Source organism: Trachypithecus francoisi, unplaced genomic scaffold (genome assembly GCF_009764315.1).
Source record: "Trachypithecus francoisi isolate TF-2019V2 unplaced genomic scaffold, Tfra_2.0 Lachesis_group5, whole genome shotgun sequence".
Classification (NCBI taxonomy): domain Eukaryota; kingdom Metazoa; phylum Chordata; class Mammalia; order Primates; family Cercopithecidae; genus Trachypithecus; species Trachypithecus francoisi.
Genome location: NW_022681470.1, coordinates 81,200,043 through 81,219,209, shown reverse-complemented (window position 1 = coordinate 81,219,209; position 19,167 = coordinate 81,200,043). Strand labels below are relative to the sequence as shown.

The 19,167-nt window shown below is 38.5% G+C and overlaps 1 protein-coding gene across 3 annotated transcripts in view; it reads left to right on the top strand.

Moving 5' to 3' along the window:
• Positions 1–19,167, top strand: part of TP53BP2 (tumor protein p53 binding protein 2) — a 68,230-nt gene that overhangs the window by 34,930 nt on the left and 14,133 nt on the right. For all 3 annotated transcript variants that reach the window (XM_033197351.1, XM_033197349.1, XM_033197350.1), the window contains 10 exons: positions 2,015–2,097; positions 5,495–5,596; positions 8,088–8,262; positions 9,302–9,483; positions 9,859–10,023; positions 10,409–10,637; positions 11,934–12,044; positions 12,753–12,901; positions 14,131–14,593; positions 16,565–17,340. In XM_033197351.1, the coding sequence (XP_033053242.1) occupies positions 2,015–2,097; positions 5,495–5,596; positions 8,088–8,262; positions 9,302–9,483; positions 9,859–10,023; positions 10,409–10,637; positions 11,934–12,044; positions 12,753–12,901; positions 14,131–14,593; positions 16,565–17,340 (2,435 nt within the window). The remainder of the gene's footprint in view (positions 1–2,014; positions 2,098–5,494; positions 5,597–8,087; positions 8,263–9,301; positions 9,484–9,858; positions 10,024–10,408; positions 10,638–11,933; positions 12,045–12,752; positions 12,902–14,130; positions 14,594–16,564; positions 17,341–19,167) is intronic.

Below are 19,167 nucleotides of genomic sequence, written 5' to 3'. Positions count from 1 at the left end.
GCGCCTGTAATCCCAGCTACTTGGGAGGCTGAAGTAGAAGAATCGCTTGAACCTGGGAGGCGGAGGTTGCAGTGAGCCGAGATCATTTGCACTCTAGCCTGGGCAACAAAGCAAGACTCTGTCTCCAAAAAAAAAAAAAAGCTCAGTTTCGTTAACTAACTGTTGCATTAACACAAGTGTCTATATGGTACCTGACCATTGGGAATGATTAAATTTAGAGTATGGGTTAGCTGAGGGGCAGAATTGACTTAGTTTGGCCCCTTCTAACCTACAGATGAGAAATGCTGATACTTAGGGGTTAAGTGACTTGTCAGAGGCCACACACCTAGAGGCAGAGCCAGGAGTGGAACCTGAATCACCTCAGCCAAGCTACCTGGTTGCCTTTCGGTATCACTGGTGTCTTTTATTTTATTTTAAGTAAACATGTATTTTTTCTGTAGGCTTTTTTTTTTTGTAGTTTTATATTGGCATTTGTATCTTATTTTTAATTTTGTTCTCTATTTACATCGCATGCACTCTTTTCTAATTAGTTGAATTTTACCCATTCATCTACCTGTTCAAATATCTTGCTGTCTAGTACTGGATAAATTATTGAATAGTCTCTCAATAGTGCAATATGCAGTTTCAGTGTCTGTAATGTGAGAATTATAATCTGAAGATAAAGGAGCTATTTTCACGTTGTCACAAAACACCAGTGCCACATAGTGTTGAAATTGGGATAAAACAGTATTGTTTTTCAGTCTCCTTTATTAAGGTGTTAACTTACTCTTTTTGGTCTAGACCTCTCGATTAAGGATTACGAGACTGTCACCATATTCTTTTTCCAATTCAATTAGGACCCGTGACCCAGAATGTATATGAAATTATGTTTAAGGCTCTTGCTGCTTTCTTTAATTAGATAACTGATTATACAAAGGAGAAGCTAGTTAAAGTGCTCTCTCTTTAAGACAGCAAAGAAGGCAATTATTCTGAAATTATAGAAGTTTTTTTTTTTCCTCACAGAAATATTGTGGCAGATTACCTGAGCTATTTTGTCAGATAATTGAGCTGCATTTTAAAAATAAAAGCTGATTGTATTAGAATTAGTTGTAAGTGTAATACTTGGCTCTGAGTAGATGTGTTTGTTTGTTTGTTTATTAGCAATGGGAATTTGTGCTAAGATTCCTGACAGTTATAATAGGCATTTTACTTAAGTTTCTTGGGAGGTAATTTGATAATTTTTTTAATTTCTGGGAAGTACAGGTATGAGCTTAATTTAATGTATTTTTAAAATTCTCTGTTGGTATTTTTGCTTCTTATAATGTATTAGTTTAAGATGTTTCCTTTTATGATTCATTAAGTGGTACTGAAAGACCCATGTATTTTGACTTTAAAAATTCTTTTTAGCCAAAAAAGCAGAATATATAGTGTTTCCGGATAGTTCCTTCACAAACTTAAACAAATATTTTGCTTAAATAAATGTAGAAGTACTTCATAGTACTTACAAATTACCACAAAATGTTTGCAGTAAACCAAATAATTAAGATACTACTTGTTCCATTTTTAAGTGCTTTCTTCTCATAATAATTTAAAAATATTGTTAGTGAGTACAAGGATGCATTGATGTAATTTTCAACTATTTCAGTGAAGCTTTTTTTGATTTAACTACTGAGTAGCTAAATAGATGACTAGGAAGAGCAACTATCAGCAAATGGTATGAATTACTCATAGTCAGAAGTACATTAAGTTTGTTAAGTTTTCCTCCTTTGGTATGTGAATCAGACAGGTTTCCTAATGACTAGGCGGCATGTGATACTTAGTAGTGCTACGTATTCACTGTTCCATGAAATTAATTTTGCAGAACACACTGAGTTATGAGACCTTAAGTCCATTGCTATTAGAAAGTATTTTGTTTTAAGAATACATTCAACTTGAAATATCAAACAGCAGTAATGACAGAACTTGGAAATGAACTGGTTCTTAAAATATCTGTCAACTCTAGTGTTAATGCATAATTTTTGGATTTTGTCCTTAGTGAGTGGACCAAGATCTCAGGATCCAAGTTTAAAAAGAAATGGTGTAAAAGTTCCTGGTGAATATCGAAGAAAGGAGAATGGTGTAAGTTGTTTTTATCCATACTATATATACCACAGTCTATGTATTTTTTAACTTCAAATCTTATTCATTATTACTATGTTATTCAATGGGCTAAGGATGGCCCCTATTTTAAATTTGTTTCATAGGAACTATTAATTTTAATGATCTCTTTATGGCTGACTATTGGAAGAAATTGTATGTTTAATGTGACACAAATTCAGAACAAAATAAATGCTGAGCAAGTTTGAGGAAGTATTTCTTATTTGGTGATTTTATTTGTTGCTATCATCACTTTATTAAAAATGGAAAATCGGCCAGGTGCGGTGGCTCACGCCTGTAATCCCAGCACTTTGGGAGGCTGAGGTGGGTGAATCACCTGAAGTCAGGAGTTTGAGACCAGCCTAACCCCGTCTCTACTAAAAATGCAAAATTAGCCAGGTGTGGTGGTACATGCCTGTAATCCCAGCTACTCAGGAGGCTGAGGCAGGAGAATCTCTTGAACCCGGGATGCAGAGATTGCGGTGAGCCTAGGTTGCGCCATCGCACTCCATCCTGGGCAACAAGAGTGAAACTGTCTCAGAAAAAAAAAGGAAAATTATATATTTATGCTCTTGCTATTGCATGTGAATTTGAGCATGCATCTTTGGTATATTTGGAAGACATTTCTTTTCAGAGGTCACTATTTTTAGTGCCATTAGGGATTAGCTAAATTACCTTTTTCCAATCATCAGTACATTTATAGTAGAATGCAGATGATCTTAAGTACCATTTGCTCTTACTGTGTCTTCAGATTATTCTTTTTCTTTTCTTTGACTTACTTATTTTTATTTTTATTTTATTTTACTGTTTTCTGGGACCAAGTCACATTCTGTTGTCCAGGCTGGAGTGCAGTGGCATGGTCTCGGCTCACTGCAAGCTCTGACTTCTGAGTTCATGCCATTCTCCTGCCTCAGCCTCCCAAGTAGCTGGGATTACAGGTGTGTGCCACCACACCCAGCTAATTTTTGAATTTCTAATAGAGATGGGGTTTCACCATGTTGGCCAGACTGGTCTTGAACTCCTGACCTCAAGTGATCCACCCACCTCTGCCTCCCCAAGTGTTGGAATTACAGACATGAGCCATGGCACCCAGTCTTTTCTTTGATTTAATAATCATCTTACAATGATGAAAGGATGATATGCAAATGATAAAAATGATCTTAGCCATTGTTTTAGGCTGAGGCAGGAGGATCACTTGAAGCCAGAACTTTGAGACTAGCCTGGGCAACAAAGTGAGACTGTGTCTCTATTAAAGAGATAAATTATATCTTTATATATGTATTTTTAAAAAGCTGCCAGATGTTTCCAAAGTGATCATATTATTTTACATGCCCACCGGAATTTTACTGTTTCTACATCCTTGCCAACGCTTGGTATGGTCAGTCTTTTTAATTTTAGCCATTAAAATATATGTGTAGTGGTATTGCATTGTGGTTTTAATTTGTATTTCTCTAATGACTAATGATTTTGGACATCTTTTCATGTGCTTATTTGCTCTCTGTGTTTCTTCTTTGGTGAAATTATTTGTTCAAATCTTTTGCCCAGGTTTTTGCTCTCTTACTGAGTTTGAGAGTTCTAATAGTCTGGATCCAGTTTTTTTTTGTTGTTGTTTAATGGAGCATACTTTTAGTGTTGTATCTAAGAACTCTTTGCCCAACCCAGGGTCACAGAAATTTTTTTTTTCTTTATTTTCTTTTAGAAGTTTTGTAGTTTTCAGTTTTACCTTTAAATCTATAATCCCTATTGAGTTAACGTTTGCATATGGTGTGAGAATCAAAGTTCTTTTTTTTTTTTTTTTTTTTTGAGACAGAGTCTCACTCTGTCGCCTAGGCTGGAGTGCAATGGTGCGATCTTGGCTCACTGCAAGCTCCACCTCCCAGATTCAAGTGATTCTCCTGCCTCCACCTCCTGAGTAGCTGTGATTATAGGTGCCCGCCACCACGCCCAGCTAATTTTTGTATTTTTAGTAGAGACAGGGTTTCACTATATTGGTCAGGCTGGTCTTGAACTCCTGACCTCAGGTGATCCACCCGCCTCGGCCTCCCAAAGTTCTGGGATTACAGGCGTGAGCCACTGTGCCCGGCCCTAAAGTTTATCTTTTTAATATGAATATCTAATTGTATAAGCAGTATTTATTGGAAAGATTATTCTTTTTCCACTCAGTTGCTTTTGCACCTTTGTCTAAAATCAGTTGCCTCATGTATGGGGCTATTTTTGTACTCGCTATTCTGTTTCATTGATCTGCTTGTCTATTTTGACGTCAATACCACATGCATTGGTCACTGGAACTTTTATAAGTCTTGAAGTCAGATAATGTAAGTTTTCCAACTTTATTCTTCTCAGAGTTGTTTTGGCTATTCTAGATGCTTCGTACTTCCATATGAATTTTAGAATCAACATCAATTTTTACAAAAATGCCTGTTTGTATTTCAGTTGAGATTTTGTTGAATCTGTAGATCAGTTTGAGAAGAATTGCTGTCTTGACAGTATTGAGCCTCCAATTCATGGACATGGTATAACTCTCCATTTATTTGGATTTTCTTTCAGCAGTTTTTGAGATTTTGGTATATACATCTTGCATATTTATTAAATTTATCCCTAAGTATTTCGTATTTTTGATACTCTAAATGGTATTTAAAAATTTTAAATTTATAATTGTTTCTAATATACTGAAATGTACTTGACTTTTGCATATTTGATTTTTTTTTTTTTAATCCTGCGGTCTTGCTATGTAACCTATTTATCTGGTAGTTTTTTTTGTAGATTCCATAGTATTTTCTTCATAGATTATTATATTGTCTGTGAAGGCAGTTGAACTTCTTGCTTACCAATCTGGATGCTGTTTATTTATCTTTCTTGTTTGTTGCATTGGCTAGAACCTCTAGCACAATGTAGAATAGATGTTGTGAGAGTGGATGTCCTTGCTTTATTTCTGATGACCCAATGTGTCCTGAATTTTTTAGTGCTATTGTATTTTTAAATGATATTCCAATGACTAAATTCTGGATTTGCTGCCAGTGCCTCAATACCATGTTTAATATGATCAAACATATGATCTTCTGTTGTAATATAAATTACAGAACAAGGTAATTCTGAATTGTTCCATTTATGTCCCTGACTGTTGAAACTATTTAATTTTAAACTTACAACTTAAAATAAAAGATTATTGTATATTAGTATATTTTACATCTTAAAAAGTCAATGTGATGAGTATTAATGTAAGAATTAATGGTCTGCTTAAAATTATGAAAGAAAAATCACTAAGTAATTTTGTCGTAGTTGGTTCAGATGAAGCTTTTACATACACTTTTGAGGGTAGAATCTCTGTGATAGTTTTATAGTAAGTTGGGATTGTGTTTATTTGTGTTTTTACTTGTAGGTTAATAGTCCTAGGATGGATCTGACTCTTGCTGAACTTCAGGAAATGGCATCTCGCCAGCAGCAACAGATTGAAGCCCAGCAACAATTGCTGGCAACTAAGGTAGTATCTTCTTTTTGTTTTTGGAGATGAAATCTCACTCTGTCGCCTAGGCTGGAGTGCAGTGGCACGATCTCCGCTCACTGCAACCTCTGCCTCCTGAGTTCAAGTGATTCTACTGTCTCAGCCTCCCAAGTAGCTGGGATTACCGGCAAATGCCACCACACCTGGCTAAATTTTGTATTTTTTGTAGAGATGGGGTTTCACCATGTTGGCCAGGCTGGTCTCAAACTCCTGACCTCAGGTGATCCGCCCACTTTGGCCTCCCAAAGTGCTGGGATTACAGGTGTGAGCCATTGTGCCCGGCTGGTAGTATCTTCTTTTAAAAGACCTAACAGGCCACTATTGTTAATGTATGTGTAAGGCTATTTACGTTCTACCCCCGTTAAGCCAATTACCTCACAGATATGAGGTGACATTGTCAACCCAAAAGCCACCTGCTGTTTGGTGCTCTTTTTAAGTCCTTACTACAGCATTTTGTAGAAATCCTTATATCATCCTAATTGTTCAAGATCTTCCTGACTCCTGATTCTGATCAAGATTAACTATGCTATGCTGGTTGTCAGTCAGACAGGAAAGGTGGAAAGAGCCCTTCTTCTTTGCTCCTAGGAACTACTGTGGGCCACAGCAAGAGGAATATTAAAGTTCTAACATGGCATGGTTAATCTTGGATCAGAATAATCTAATACTGTCCCCTTCTGGAACTTGGCACCAATAATGAGCTGCTTGCCTTTTTTTGGGGAACATTCTTTATCCACAAACTAACCCTAGTCCTGGCCTTGAACAAGGAAAATATAAGAAGCCACTCTGTTACCATCAGAACTGCTGCTTCTCCTGCGAGCCATAGGCTTCCAATCTGACCCAAAAGCCAACAGACCTTTCTCTGTAAAGGGCTACATAGTAAATATTTTGGGCTTTGCAAGCTTTGCTGCCTCTGTTGCAACTACTCAACTCTGCTGTTATAAGCTGTCATGGATAATGGGTAAACAGATGGTGTGGCTGTGTCCCAATAAAACTTTACTTAAAAAAACAGGATAGCAAGCTGGATTTGGCCTGCAGGCTATGGTTTGTCAACCCCTGGTCTTAACACCCAGGATCCACAACTGACCAGTCCTTTAGTGATTATAAGGCCACTGAAGCAGGGGTAGACACTTGTTGGTTTGTCATGGGCAAAGTTACACAATAGGGCTTTGAAATAATGGCCAGGAATTCTTCAAGGCAGTTCTCAACACGCAGTGTGGACTTTCATTTCATACTTTATAGGGTTCCTGTGTATCCATTTCTGTTTGTAATACCAGACCCCAGTTTTTCCAAAATCATGTATATCATTGCTTCTCAAACTTGAAGATACATGTGAATCTCCTAGGGATCGTGTTGAAAATGCCTATTCTGATTCAGTAGGTATGAGTTGAAATTTGAGCTTCTACATTTCTCACAAGCTTCCAGGTGATGCTCATGCACATTACATTGAGTAGTAAGGATATATAGTCAAATAAAAAGGTTGGTTGTTGAAGAATAAATTGCTAACCTTTTTAGTCTTCAAGGACTAAAAAACAAGTGCTTGTGGGGGTTTTTTTTTTTTTTTCTTTTGATATGGGTTCTCACCGTGTTGCCCAGGCTGGACTTGAATTCCTGGGTTCAAGTAATTCTCCTGCCTTAGCCAGGGTTTTTGTTTTGATTATTTCCATGTTACTTACATGTTTTAGGTGTATTAATCTAAGAACTAGTTTACCTGTGATTATAAATTGTGTGGCTCTGTTACTCAGTTTTAGTTAAAAATTTTAATGTAATAAAAACAAAATTTCTGCTATAACAAAAGTACCTTGGGGCAGGGGAAAGAAACAGTTTCAGATTCCATAATTGCAGCTTTCTAAAGGTGTTAAATATTTCTTTAGCTCTTTTCAGTGACCATTTGTTGAGAATATACTACATAAAATACCATTCAAAGACATTTACATTTCACATTTCATTTAATCTTCACAACAGTAACATTGGTAGTTACTATTGATCATCCCCGTTTTATAGATGAAGAAACATAGACTTGCATACTTAGTGAGGTTATGCAGTTTGTTCAAGGTCTCATAGCTAATAAGTGGCAGAGCTTGGGTTCGAATCTAAATGTACTCCAAATCTTATACATTTAAATACTTTCTTATAATGCTTCCCATTTCTACATGAGCTGCTTTTTAAAATTGTTGCAACAGTTTATGAAAACTAGTTCAAGAATCGCTGCATCCTTGCTGCATAAGAACCACTTGGGTTAAAAATACTGATTCCTGGATCTTATCCCCGAGATTCTAGGGTGGGCTCAGGAGTATCTGTTTTGAACAGACTTCCAATGTGATTCTGATGGCAATGTTTAGGAAGAAGGTGAGAACAGACCAGGGTTACAAGTGTACCTCAATCTCAACATTTAAGTGTTGCGGTTAGGCTATTTTGAGCTTAGTGGTGTACCTACCTAAATGACATACCTAATGATTACTTTTATTTTTAGGAGCAGCGCTTAAAGTTTTTGAAACAACAAGATCAGCGACAACAGCAACAAGTTGCTGAACAGGAGAAGCTTAAAAGGCTAAAAGAAATAGCTGAGAATCAGGAAGCTAAGCTAAAAAAAGTGAGAGCACTTAAAGGCCACGTGGAACAGAAGAGACTAAGCAATGGAAAACTTGGTGAGTTGTTCCTCATAGATTTACTTTTTTCTACATTTTTTGGTCTTTTTTTTTTTTGAGACAGGGTCTTACTATGTTGCCCAGGCTGGTCTTTTTTGAACCCTGGCCTCAAGTGATCCTCCCACCTCAGCCTCCTGAGTAGCTGGGGTTACACGTGCAAGCCACCATGGTTGATCTGTAGATAACTTTAAAGGGAATCTTTCGAAAAAAATATTATTCACTGCAGTTTTGATGCCGCAGGTTCCTCTGAATTGGATTCAGCTGTTGAATGTTTTATACAGGATTTCTAAGATACCTTTGGAAAATGTAGTATTTTTTCCCCTCTTAACATTTTTTGGCCGGGCGCGGTGGCTCAAGCCTGTAATCCCAGTACTTTGGGAGGCCGAGGCGGGCGGATCACGAGGTCAGGAGATTGAGACCATCCTGGCTAACACGGTGAAACCCCGTCTCTACTAAAAAAATACAAAAAGCTAGCCGGGCGAGGTGGCGGGCGCCTGTAGTCCCAGCTACTCCGGAGGCTGAGGCAGGAGAATGGCGTGAACCCGGGAGGCGGAGCTTGCAGTGAGCTGAGATCCGGCCACTGCACTCCAGCCCGGGCGACAGAGCGAGACTCCGTCTCAAAAAAAAAAAAAAAAAAAAAATTTTTTTGACTGAGAGTTGATGAAGGCGAGGATTTTTATTCATGTAATAGGTCCATCTATTACAATATCATTTTAATCAGAATGTTAGTGATTTAATAGACCCACCTAATCTTATAAAATTGAAAGTTCTAAAGAAATTTTCATTGTTTCTGAAATTTGGAGTTTAATAATATTTTAAATGCAAATTCCGATAACGATACATTGAGATTGAAGCACAGAGATTTAAAGATGTCTCTGTTGATTTCAGGTGCTTCTGAAAGAAATAGGTTGCTTCTAGGACATTCTGAAAAATTTTTCTACTGTTTATTAGAAAGTTTATTGTAAAGCCCGGTTGCCTGGGAAGTGGTCCATTCTTATTTTTCTTTTCAACTGTTGTTGCTATTCTCTCTCTTATCTAGTGGAGGAAATTGAACAGATGAATAGTTTGTTCCAGCAAAAACAGAGGGAGCTCGTCCTGGCTGTGTCAAAAGTAGAAGAACTGACCAGGCAGCTTGAGATGCTCAAGAACGGCAGGATTGATGGCCACCATGACAATCAGTCTGCAGTGGCTGAGCTTGATCGCCTCTATAAGGAGCTGCAGGTAGACCATAGCTGTTTGCCAAATGCTATACAACCTCCTTTCCAGAAACAGAGTTGCTCATATAAGTAGCAAGAGGTGCTAGATTTCAGTTGCCTTTCCTTAAAGAGAAGGCAGGTTGTGGGGGGAAGCTAAACTCCAGAGAATCCAGAGTAAACTTTATAGTACTCCAGACAGGAAATTTGAGACATTCCTCATAACCACAGCTGGTGGTCTTGCACAGGTGTCACTTAATTTTAAACCATGAGATGAGAAGTGTGGAGGGGTGGAGGGACCTCATATTTTTAGAAATTATGTAATAGTTAACCATGTGATTAACTGTTTGAGACATTTTCTTCCTACTCCTTGGCTACCTTTTTTCCCCTCTCTTTTATTCAGCTAAGAAACAAATTGAATCAAGAGCAGAATGCCAAGCTACAACAACAGAGGGAGTGTTTGAATAAGCGTAATTCAGAAGTGGCAGTCATGGATAAGCGTGTTAATGAGCTGAGGGACCGGCTGTGGAAGAAGAAGGCAGCTCTACAGCAAAAAGAAAATCTACCGGTAAGTGGGCCGTTTTGTAATGGTTTGGGGGAGGAGGGAAAAGGATGACCAGCCCGGTGAGGTTACTCATAGGCACCTTCTTCAGAATCATTACTCAGTGTGCCCTCAGAAAACAGACGCTGTTTATGGGTCCTCAAAAGACAATCCGCTGCTTTTTTACTTTTTAATGTTACTACCTGTGTAGCTCTGTTTGTCTTTCTAATACTTGTAATAAAGTGTGGGTGAGAGTTCATTGGGGAGTGTTTATTTTGGAATTTTTTTTGTAGACTCTATGGCTAGATTATGAAAGTCCTCATTTTAAAAAAGAAAATGTCACATCTTAGTTTCTAAGTCTGATCTCCTGAGGTGATTTTTAATACTGAAGGACCTGTGCTTCTTTCCTAAGGTTTCATCTGATGGAAATCTTCCCCAGCAAGCCGTGTCAGCCCCAAGCCGTGTGGCTGCAGTAGGTCCCTATATCCAGTCATCTACTATGCCGCGAATGCCCTCAAGGCCTGAATTGCTGGTGAAGCCAGCCCTGCCGGATGGTTCCTTGGTCATGCAGGCTTCAGAGGGGCCGATGAAAATACAGACGCTGCCCAACATGAGATCTGGGGCTGCTTCACAAACTAAAGGTAAAAAGTCCTGCAGAGCCTAGTTCTTTCCTATCCCCACTATTCTTTCTCCTAAGTTTGAGTTTTAAAAAAATCTCTCTTTGTGTTTATTCATGTTTGAATTCTAAAAATCCTTTTGTATTCTTTGCTAGTGTAATGATAAGTTAAAAAAATTAAAATTGATACCATAGTTGTACAAAGATGATTTTTCTTAACCCTGAATAATACAATTCTATTCAGGAAATGAAATAAAATACAATATCTTTATAAAGCTGAAAATTGTTTTAAAAAGTTCCTTCTTGTTGCTAAGGAAATTTTGATCTGATATTAATAACTTGAGAACTTTTCTTTTTGTGTAAAAACATATGTAAGTGTGGTGTCATCTTTACAGAACGTGAGGTTCTGAATCTATTATGTTGATGAGTGATGTTAAATATTCATATCTGCTTACATGTGAGAATTTGCTGATAATTTTTAGAATAACATTAAACATATTGGGAGATTAAAAGTGAAAATAGCAGAGGCTCCTTGTGTTAGTGATGTTTGCATTCTGTATACTTCTCAGATACATGGAGAGGTGCAAGCCAGTGTTTTGTAATGGGAGGAGAAAGTGTAGGGAGAATTGTAGGAAAATTGGGAGTAAAGCATCCTTTAATGACCTTGCCATTCAGACCCCTGGACAGAAGAAGTAATAGCTAGTGTTGTCTCTGTTCTCTAACCGTTATCATGTGCAAAAAAAAAGCTGATTTTCAAATTATTTGTTATTTTCCCATAATTACTACTGTGAAACAATAGTACCATGCAGTCTGGATTTTATTGTGGAAAGAGTTATATTTGCTTTGTTTCTGTGAGTAAAAATGAAAGCGGTGGCTTTTGAAATTTAAGTATCTGTGTAGAAAAAACCTGAATATGCTTATCTGTGAAAGACTGCAGTTGAAGTCCTAGAGTAAGAGTCCACATATTTACTGTTGTGCATGTGTCACTTAAAATACCATTTATAAAATACACCTTAGACCCTTAGGTCTCTTGAATTGGAAATTATTTTCTGGGTGTGATGGTGATGTTTTCTAATACAATGAAGAATAATGTGCCTTTGCTGGTTCAAGCAGACTTGCTGTGACTACTTTTAAATTGCTTGAGTAAAGTACTAAATTAGAAATATAAAATATAATACAGTATTTTCTAAGTAAATTTTTTGGGGGTGTTGTGAGTCTGGAATTTAAAGCTGTTTTTAGAGATTGAAAGTCTTAGTAGTAAAAATCATTAAAAATATCTTTAGAATGGTGAGTTATTTGTAGCTGCTTCTCTGTATTTTAGGCTCTAAAATCCATCCAGTTGGCCCTGATTGGAGTCCTTCAAATGCAGACCTTTTCCCGAGCCAAGCCTCTGCTTCTGCACCTCAAAGCACTGGGAATGCTCTGGATCAAGGTGAAATTTATTTGTGCTACTCCTGGACATTAAATTTTGGTCATCTAAAAGGTGCTGTGTATTCTTTTTAGATAGTTCATTTTCTTTCCTGTCCTTGTCCTTGTCCTTTCCTGTCCTTGTCCTTTCCTTTTCTGTCCTGTCCCATCCTTTTTGTTTTGTTTTTTTTTAAAGACAGGGTCTCACTCTGTCACCCAGGCTGGAGTGCAGTGGTATGCTCATGGCTCACTGGTGCAGCCTCCACCTCCTGGGCTCAAGTGATCCTCCTACCTCAGCCTCCCTAGTAGCTGGTACTACAGGTGCGTGCACCATGCCTGGCTAATTTCTCTATTTTTTGTAGAGATGGGGTTTCACCATGTTGCCCAGACTGGACTTCTGGGCTTAAGTGAACTACCTGCTTCCACTTCCCAAAGTGCTCGGATTACAGGTGTGAGCCACTGCACCCGGCTGATAGTTCATTTTCTAGTGTGTTACCACTAGGGACAATATTTAACAGTATTTAATTTATTTCCAGAACACCTTAATTTAACGGGAGAACTCAGGTGCGATCATTATAGTGCTTGGGTTATCCTTTTATTAATTTAATTAAAAAATAGGAACGTGCTTTGTGGACACAGATTTTCAGGAAGATTTAGGAGAGAGAAATTTATGAGTGAATGAGATATTTTATTCCAAACAGTTTGAATGTCATTGTGATTTTTTGGTCTTTAGTTGATGATGGAGAGGTTCCACTGAGGGAAAAAGAGAAGAAGGTGCGTCCGTTCTCAATGTTTGATGCAGTAGACCAGTCCACTGCCCCACCTTCCTTTGGTACTCTGAGGAAGAACCAGAGCAGTGAAGATATCTTGCGGGATGCTCAGGTACCTACAAATATCTGGGTTTTACAATTTAATAGTAATTCTATAATGTAGTGTTTAGAAGGGATAAAGTATTATGTGAGGGAGAGCAGAAGAAACAGGATATACCTAGGAGATTAGAAAATACATTAGCATTCTGTTATTTTAATTTCTCTTGCGTGAGTCTGTTTGTGCTCTCACACCTGGTGGGAGAATGACTGACGTGCTTATTTTGGGTCATATTTCGTGTGATTCTCTAAAAAGTATAAGTGCATCAAAGAACACTGTATTTGTATTATTCAAGTATGTTATTTCTTCAAAATTGCAAAATGATTGTGTGGTGAATTTTCTGTAACTGTTGCAGTCTTAATCCTTGTTAACCAGGTTGTGTGTGAGTGCTCCAAGTTAGGTGTGTTTTATTACAGTTGTCTAGGTTGCATGAAATTCCAGTGAACAAGAATGGTTTCCCATTACTGATGCCATCTGAGTATCAAAGATGACAGCAAAAGTTTTCAAGTGGGCACTTAAATGTATTAAAATTGCCCAGATAGGAAGTGGAAACAAGGTGGAAGTCATAAAGGGGAGAGATTGTATTGCATTTATGAAGTTCATTATTAAATGTGAGTAAATACAGAGATTTAAAACTAGTTAACAGCCAGACGTGGTGGCCCACACCTGTAGTCCCAGCACTTTGGGAAGCTGAGGTGGGAGGAGGATCACTTGAGACTAGGAGTTCGAGACCACCCTGGGCAACAAAACGAGACCCTGTCTATACATAAATAAAAGAAATATATATATAAAAACAAAAACTAATTAACAATTTAAAAATATGAGTTAATATATATATATTATTTTCTGAGATGACGTCTCACTCTGTCGCCCAGGCTGGAGTGCAGTGACGTAATCTCGGCTCACTGCAACCTCCACCTCCTGGATTCAGGTGATTCTTCTGCCTCAGCCTCCCGAGTAGCTGGGACTACAGGCGCCCACCACTATACCTGGCTGATTTTTGTATTTTTTTTTAGTAGAGATGGGGTTTCACCATATTGGCCAGGCTGGTCTCGAACTCCTGACCTCGTGATCCGCCTGCCTCGGCCTCCCAAAGTGCTGGTATTACAGGCATGAGCCATTGCACCCTGCCAGAGCTATTATTTTTATATTGTATACTTACATTTGTGAAATTAGGTTATATAGAACATCCTGTGTACCCAGTTATATAGTATTTTAACTGGCTTTTTATGTGTGTGTTATAGGCTGCAAATAAAAGTGTGACTAAAGTACCACCTCCTGTTCCTACAAAACCAAAACAGATTAATTTGCCTTATTTTGGACAAACTAATCAACCACCTTCAGACGTTAAGCCAGATGGAAGTTCTCAGCAGTTGTCAACAGTTGTTCCGTCCATGGGAACTAAACCAAAACCATCAGGGCAGCAGCCGAGAGTGCTGCTGTCTCCTAGCATACCTTCAGTTGGCCAAGACCAGACCCTTTCTCTAGGTTCTAAGCAAGAAAGTCCACCTGCTGCTGCTGTCCGGCCCTTTACTCCCCAGCCTTCCAAAGACACCTTACTTCCACCCTTCAGAAAACCCCAGACCGTGGCAGCAAGTTCAATATATTCCATGTATACGCAGCAGCAGGCTCCAGGAAAAAACTTCCAGCAGGCTGTGCAGAGCGCGTTGACCAAGACTCATACCAGAGGGCCACACTTTTCAAGTGGTAAGGTTCACGTTCGTAGGTGACGTGCTTAAGTTCTACACCAGAGCTGCCATCTCTCAGCAGACCGCAAAATAATCCCTATTTTGACTGATGCTAAGGGTTTTTAACTGTGGCTTCTGTTCTTTACTGGGAGTTTAAAAGAGTGCTTGCTAAATGTCTGCTCCTACAGTAGTAGGCACGAAAGATAATAGATGAATAAAGTGTGGTCTCAAGTCTGGAGGGGCTTATTGGTGAGTGGGAACCAGATATACATGGGTCATTACAGTGCAAAAGGAAGGTGTGTGTCTTCACTGTCGGTTGACCAGATGTTCTTGTCACATGGAGTCTGGGGGGCAGAGGACTGGACCACTGCCCTGTCTGTGTGTGTGCCTGCGTGTGCATGTGTGTATGTGTGTATATATACATGTATGTGTGTGTGTGTATAGGTATATACACATATATAAACATACATAGACATGTATATGTAGATATATATACACACACATCATACACATATGTGTGTGTGTCTATGTGTCTATATGTCTTTATATATATAATTATTATTATTAAAAATATTCTCTACTGTGACCGGGCGCAGTGGCTCACTCCTGTAATCCCAGCACTTTGGGAGGCCAAGGTGGGCAGGTCTCCTGAGGTTGGGAGTTTGAGACCAGCCTGACCAACATGGAGAAACCCTGTCTCTACTAAAAATACAAAAAATTAGCTGGGCATGGTGGCACATACCTGTAATCCCAGCTACTCAGGAGGTTGAGGCAGGAGAATCGTTTGAACCTGGGAGGTGGAGGTTGCAGTGAGCCGAGATGGTGCCATTGCACTCCAGCCTGGGCAACAAGAGCGAAATTCCGTCTAAAAAAAAAGAAAACATGCATGTATTCTCTACTGTGTTTTAGAGTCATTGTAATGAGGACATAGCCACTAGCTAAATGTAAAAACATAAGGTTAGTTCGTATTAAACATACACAGTTTGGACATTTGTTGGGTTCTTTCTAAATTATTACTTCATAGGACTAGAATAAAACTGACAATGTTTTAATTGAATGAAAATAGCTTTGTAGTCATGAAATAACAATGTAATTGTGACCTAAGATGCCATAATTGAAATTAGACAGCAAAGAATCAGTATATATGCTACCTCTTACTCTTTTCATGGGTCTTTGGTGAAAATGGAATAATTTGGGAAGTAGATAATTTTAATATAATCAGAATGTTAACAGGGAATATCTTTGGTAACTATAAGTGGTTCTTAATAATTTTATAAGCCAAATAGAAGTTCTCACTTTAAAAAGTGAAAGATGTTTCGTTTTAATCTGGACACATAAGAGGATTATCTGTATTCATTGGTTCTAAATGTTTTTCACATTTTGTTATTTTAAATTTGGATGCTACAGTCAGTGATTTTTTTTGGAGACAGAGTCTTGCTCTGTTGCCCAGGCTGGACTGCAGTGGCGCGATCTCAGCTCACTGCAAGTTCCAGCTCCCGGGTTCGTGCCATTCTCCTGCCTCAGTCTCCTAAGTAACTGGGACTACAGGTGCTTGCCACTGCGCCTGGCTAATTTTTTGTATTTTTAGTAGAGACAGGGTTTCACCGTGTTAGCCACGATGGTCTGGATCTCCCGACCTCGTGATCCTCCCGCCTCGGCCTCCCAAAGTGCTGGGATTACAGGCCTGAGCCTCCACTCCCGGCCACAGACAGTGATTTCTTAAAATTGGCAACATTTTCTTATTGTTTCATGAGGTATGGTGCATGTTACACTCAGTGGGGGTTTTGATTCTGTAATAAGTTTATTATGCAAAGATGGGTTCCCTGCTTTGTAATTTGTTATTTTTAAAAATTAATTATATTTGAAGGGGATTGTGTAGTAACAACTATGAAATTAAAAGAGGCTTTAGTTATTGTTAGCTGTTTCTGTTTCTTGCCAGTTTTGTTTAATTAATGCTAATCAGGGCTTTTTTTTTTCCTTTTCCAATTAGTATATGGTAAGCCTGTAATTGCTGCTGCCCAGAATCAACAGCAGCACCCAGAGAACATTTATTCCAATAGCCAGGGCAAGCCTGGCAGTCCAGAACCTGAAACAGAGCCTGTTTCTTCAGTTCAGGAGAACCATGAAAACGAAAGAATTCCTCGGCCACTCAGCCCAACTAAATTACTGCCTTTCTTATCTAATCCGTACCGAAACCAGAGTGATGCTGACCTAGAAGCCCTACGAAAGAAATTGTCTAATGCACCAAGGCCACTAAAGAAACGTAGTTCTATTACAGAGCCAGAGGGTCCTAACGGGCCAAATATTCAGAAGCTTTTGTATCAGAGGACCACCATAGCGGCCATGGAGACCATCTCTGTCCCATCATACCCATCCAAGTCAGCTTCTGTGACTGCCAGCTCAGAAAGCCCGGTAGAAATCCAGAATCCATATTTACATGTGGAGCCCGAGAAGGAGGTGGTCTCTCTGGTTCCTGAGTCATTGTCCCCAGAGGATGTGGGGAGTGCCAGCACAGAGAACAGTGACATGCCAGTTCCTTCTCCTGGCCTTGATTATGAGCCTGAGGGAGTCCCAGACAACAGCCCAAATCTCCAGAAAAACCTGGAAGAACCAAATCCAGAGGCCCCCCATCTGCTTGATGTGTATCTAGAGGAGTACCCTCCATACCCACCCCCACCATACCCATCCGGGGAGCCTGAAGGGCCAGGAGAAGACGCAGTGAGCATGCGCCCGCCTGAAATCACCGGGCAGGTCTCTCTGCCTCCTGTAAGTAGTGTGCTATCTCATGGCCTTTTCTGGAGTCGTTTACTTGGTTATGGTCTTCTTGGTGGTCACATTCTTCTTCCCAGTTTGCATTTTTATTTTACGATTCCCTTGGCACAGAGTGGATCTTATAAATGTTTTCATAATGCAATTTATTCAATATAAAGAACGTTTTTCTGTTTTAGAGAGAACCCATTTATTTGTGAAGGAAACAGAGTTTTGTTCTTACCCCTATAAACACTGCATTTGCTGTTTCTTCTCTAGCTGATGTCACATATTAGGGAAGCAGCACTCGACCGGGACTCAAAAGACCTGGGTTTGAAACTTTGGTTACTAGCTTGGCTGTGTGAAATCAGGCAGATGGTGTAACTTCTCTCATTGGTGATGTCAATCTTTTTCAAAATTTTCTAGCGGTGAAATTTTAAAAAAATGAAATGTTAGGTGAAACCTCAAACTTACAGCAGTGGTAAAATTGGAAGAGTTCTGGATGAAGTGAGGGCAGGGAGGGGTAACTGGGCTGAGGGGCCCCTCTTCAGCCTCTTCTTCCCCTTCAACAAAGTCTGAAAATCTCTGGTGAACTTGGTGATCCCTAAGATTTTTTTGTACTTTAACATACGAAAGTTATTCTAAAATTTTGTATGTTTTGACTTGGGTGCACCTTCCACACTCCTTCCAAATGGTAAGCTTTTGTTTGAAATTTAAGCATCAGTTCTCTCACTTTGAAATAGGTGACAGAAAATAAAAATCCCAGAATGTCTGAATGAAGTATGCTTTTTCATAGTTTAATTTGAAGCCACTTTGCTTCAGTAAGCACGAAAGGAAGTAGAATGCTGAACTATGAGTTTAAAACCTGGTCAAAAGCAAAATAGCGTTAAAAGAATTTTTTGTAAATGTACTTTGCATTTGATTCCTTGTTATCTTTTAGATATGATAGTATTCAAAGATAATGATTGTCCAGAGTTATTTTTAGCAATTGGCTACAGTAAATGTTTGCTTAAAACTTTTATGTACTAAACATTTGAAGCTAGAAAAAAAAGTTTTAAAATAGAGGTTAACAGTTTTTAAACAACTCTGTGGCTCCTAAGTTCTAAGGCTTGATTCTCTTTGAGTTTTAAACATAAGAAAAGAAGGAAGTTTTATGCCACATTGACCAAAACTAATCCACGTTACAGCCATTTGTTATTTTCTGGCCTTTTTGTTGCTATGTCAAAATAATCCACATTTTCCAGGAGAAAAAAGGAGAAATAGAATTGGTAAAAATATCATACTTTCTTTTTAATTAAGATTCTGCTGTTCTTTTCCTAATAAAGTGTCTTACTTTTTTCTTCTCGTTTTAAGTAAAGTAGAAGCAACTATCTCGTACATTCTTTAACAGTGGGATTGGCAAGTGTCGTTATACTGTACTGCTTATGATTTATATTAACCACAGTCAGCATTCAAAGAACAACATTTTAGCCATTGCACATTGTGAAGTATATTGTCACTTAATGTTTTTTAAAACTTGGCAATTTTCCACATCTGAGATAAAATGAAAGAAGCATGTGGAGTACATGTGTCACAGTTCACGACAGTAAATGTCTCTACTTTGTTGGGTGTGTTTAAGAAACCTGTTTTATAAGATGTTGGATCTAGTCTTTAAAATTTTGCCTTTTTTTTTTTAAGCCTGATTCATTAAAAGTTTAAGGTGATAGGATTTCTTCTTGTTATACCTAAGACAGACTAACAATCTGTATTATTTACCTTAATTATATGCTTTCCTCTGAGGAGGCATTCTGGTGTGAAATGGTTAAGATGGCAGACTTTAAAGAAGCCAACTTACCTGGATTTGTG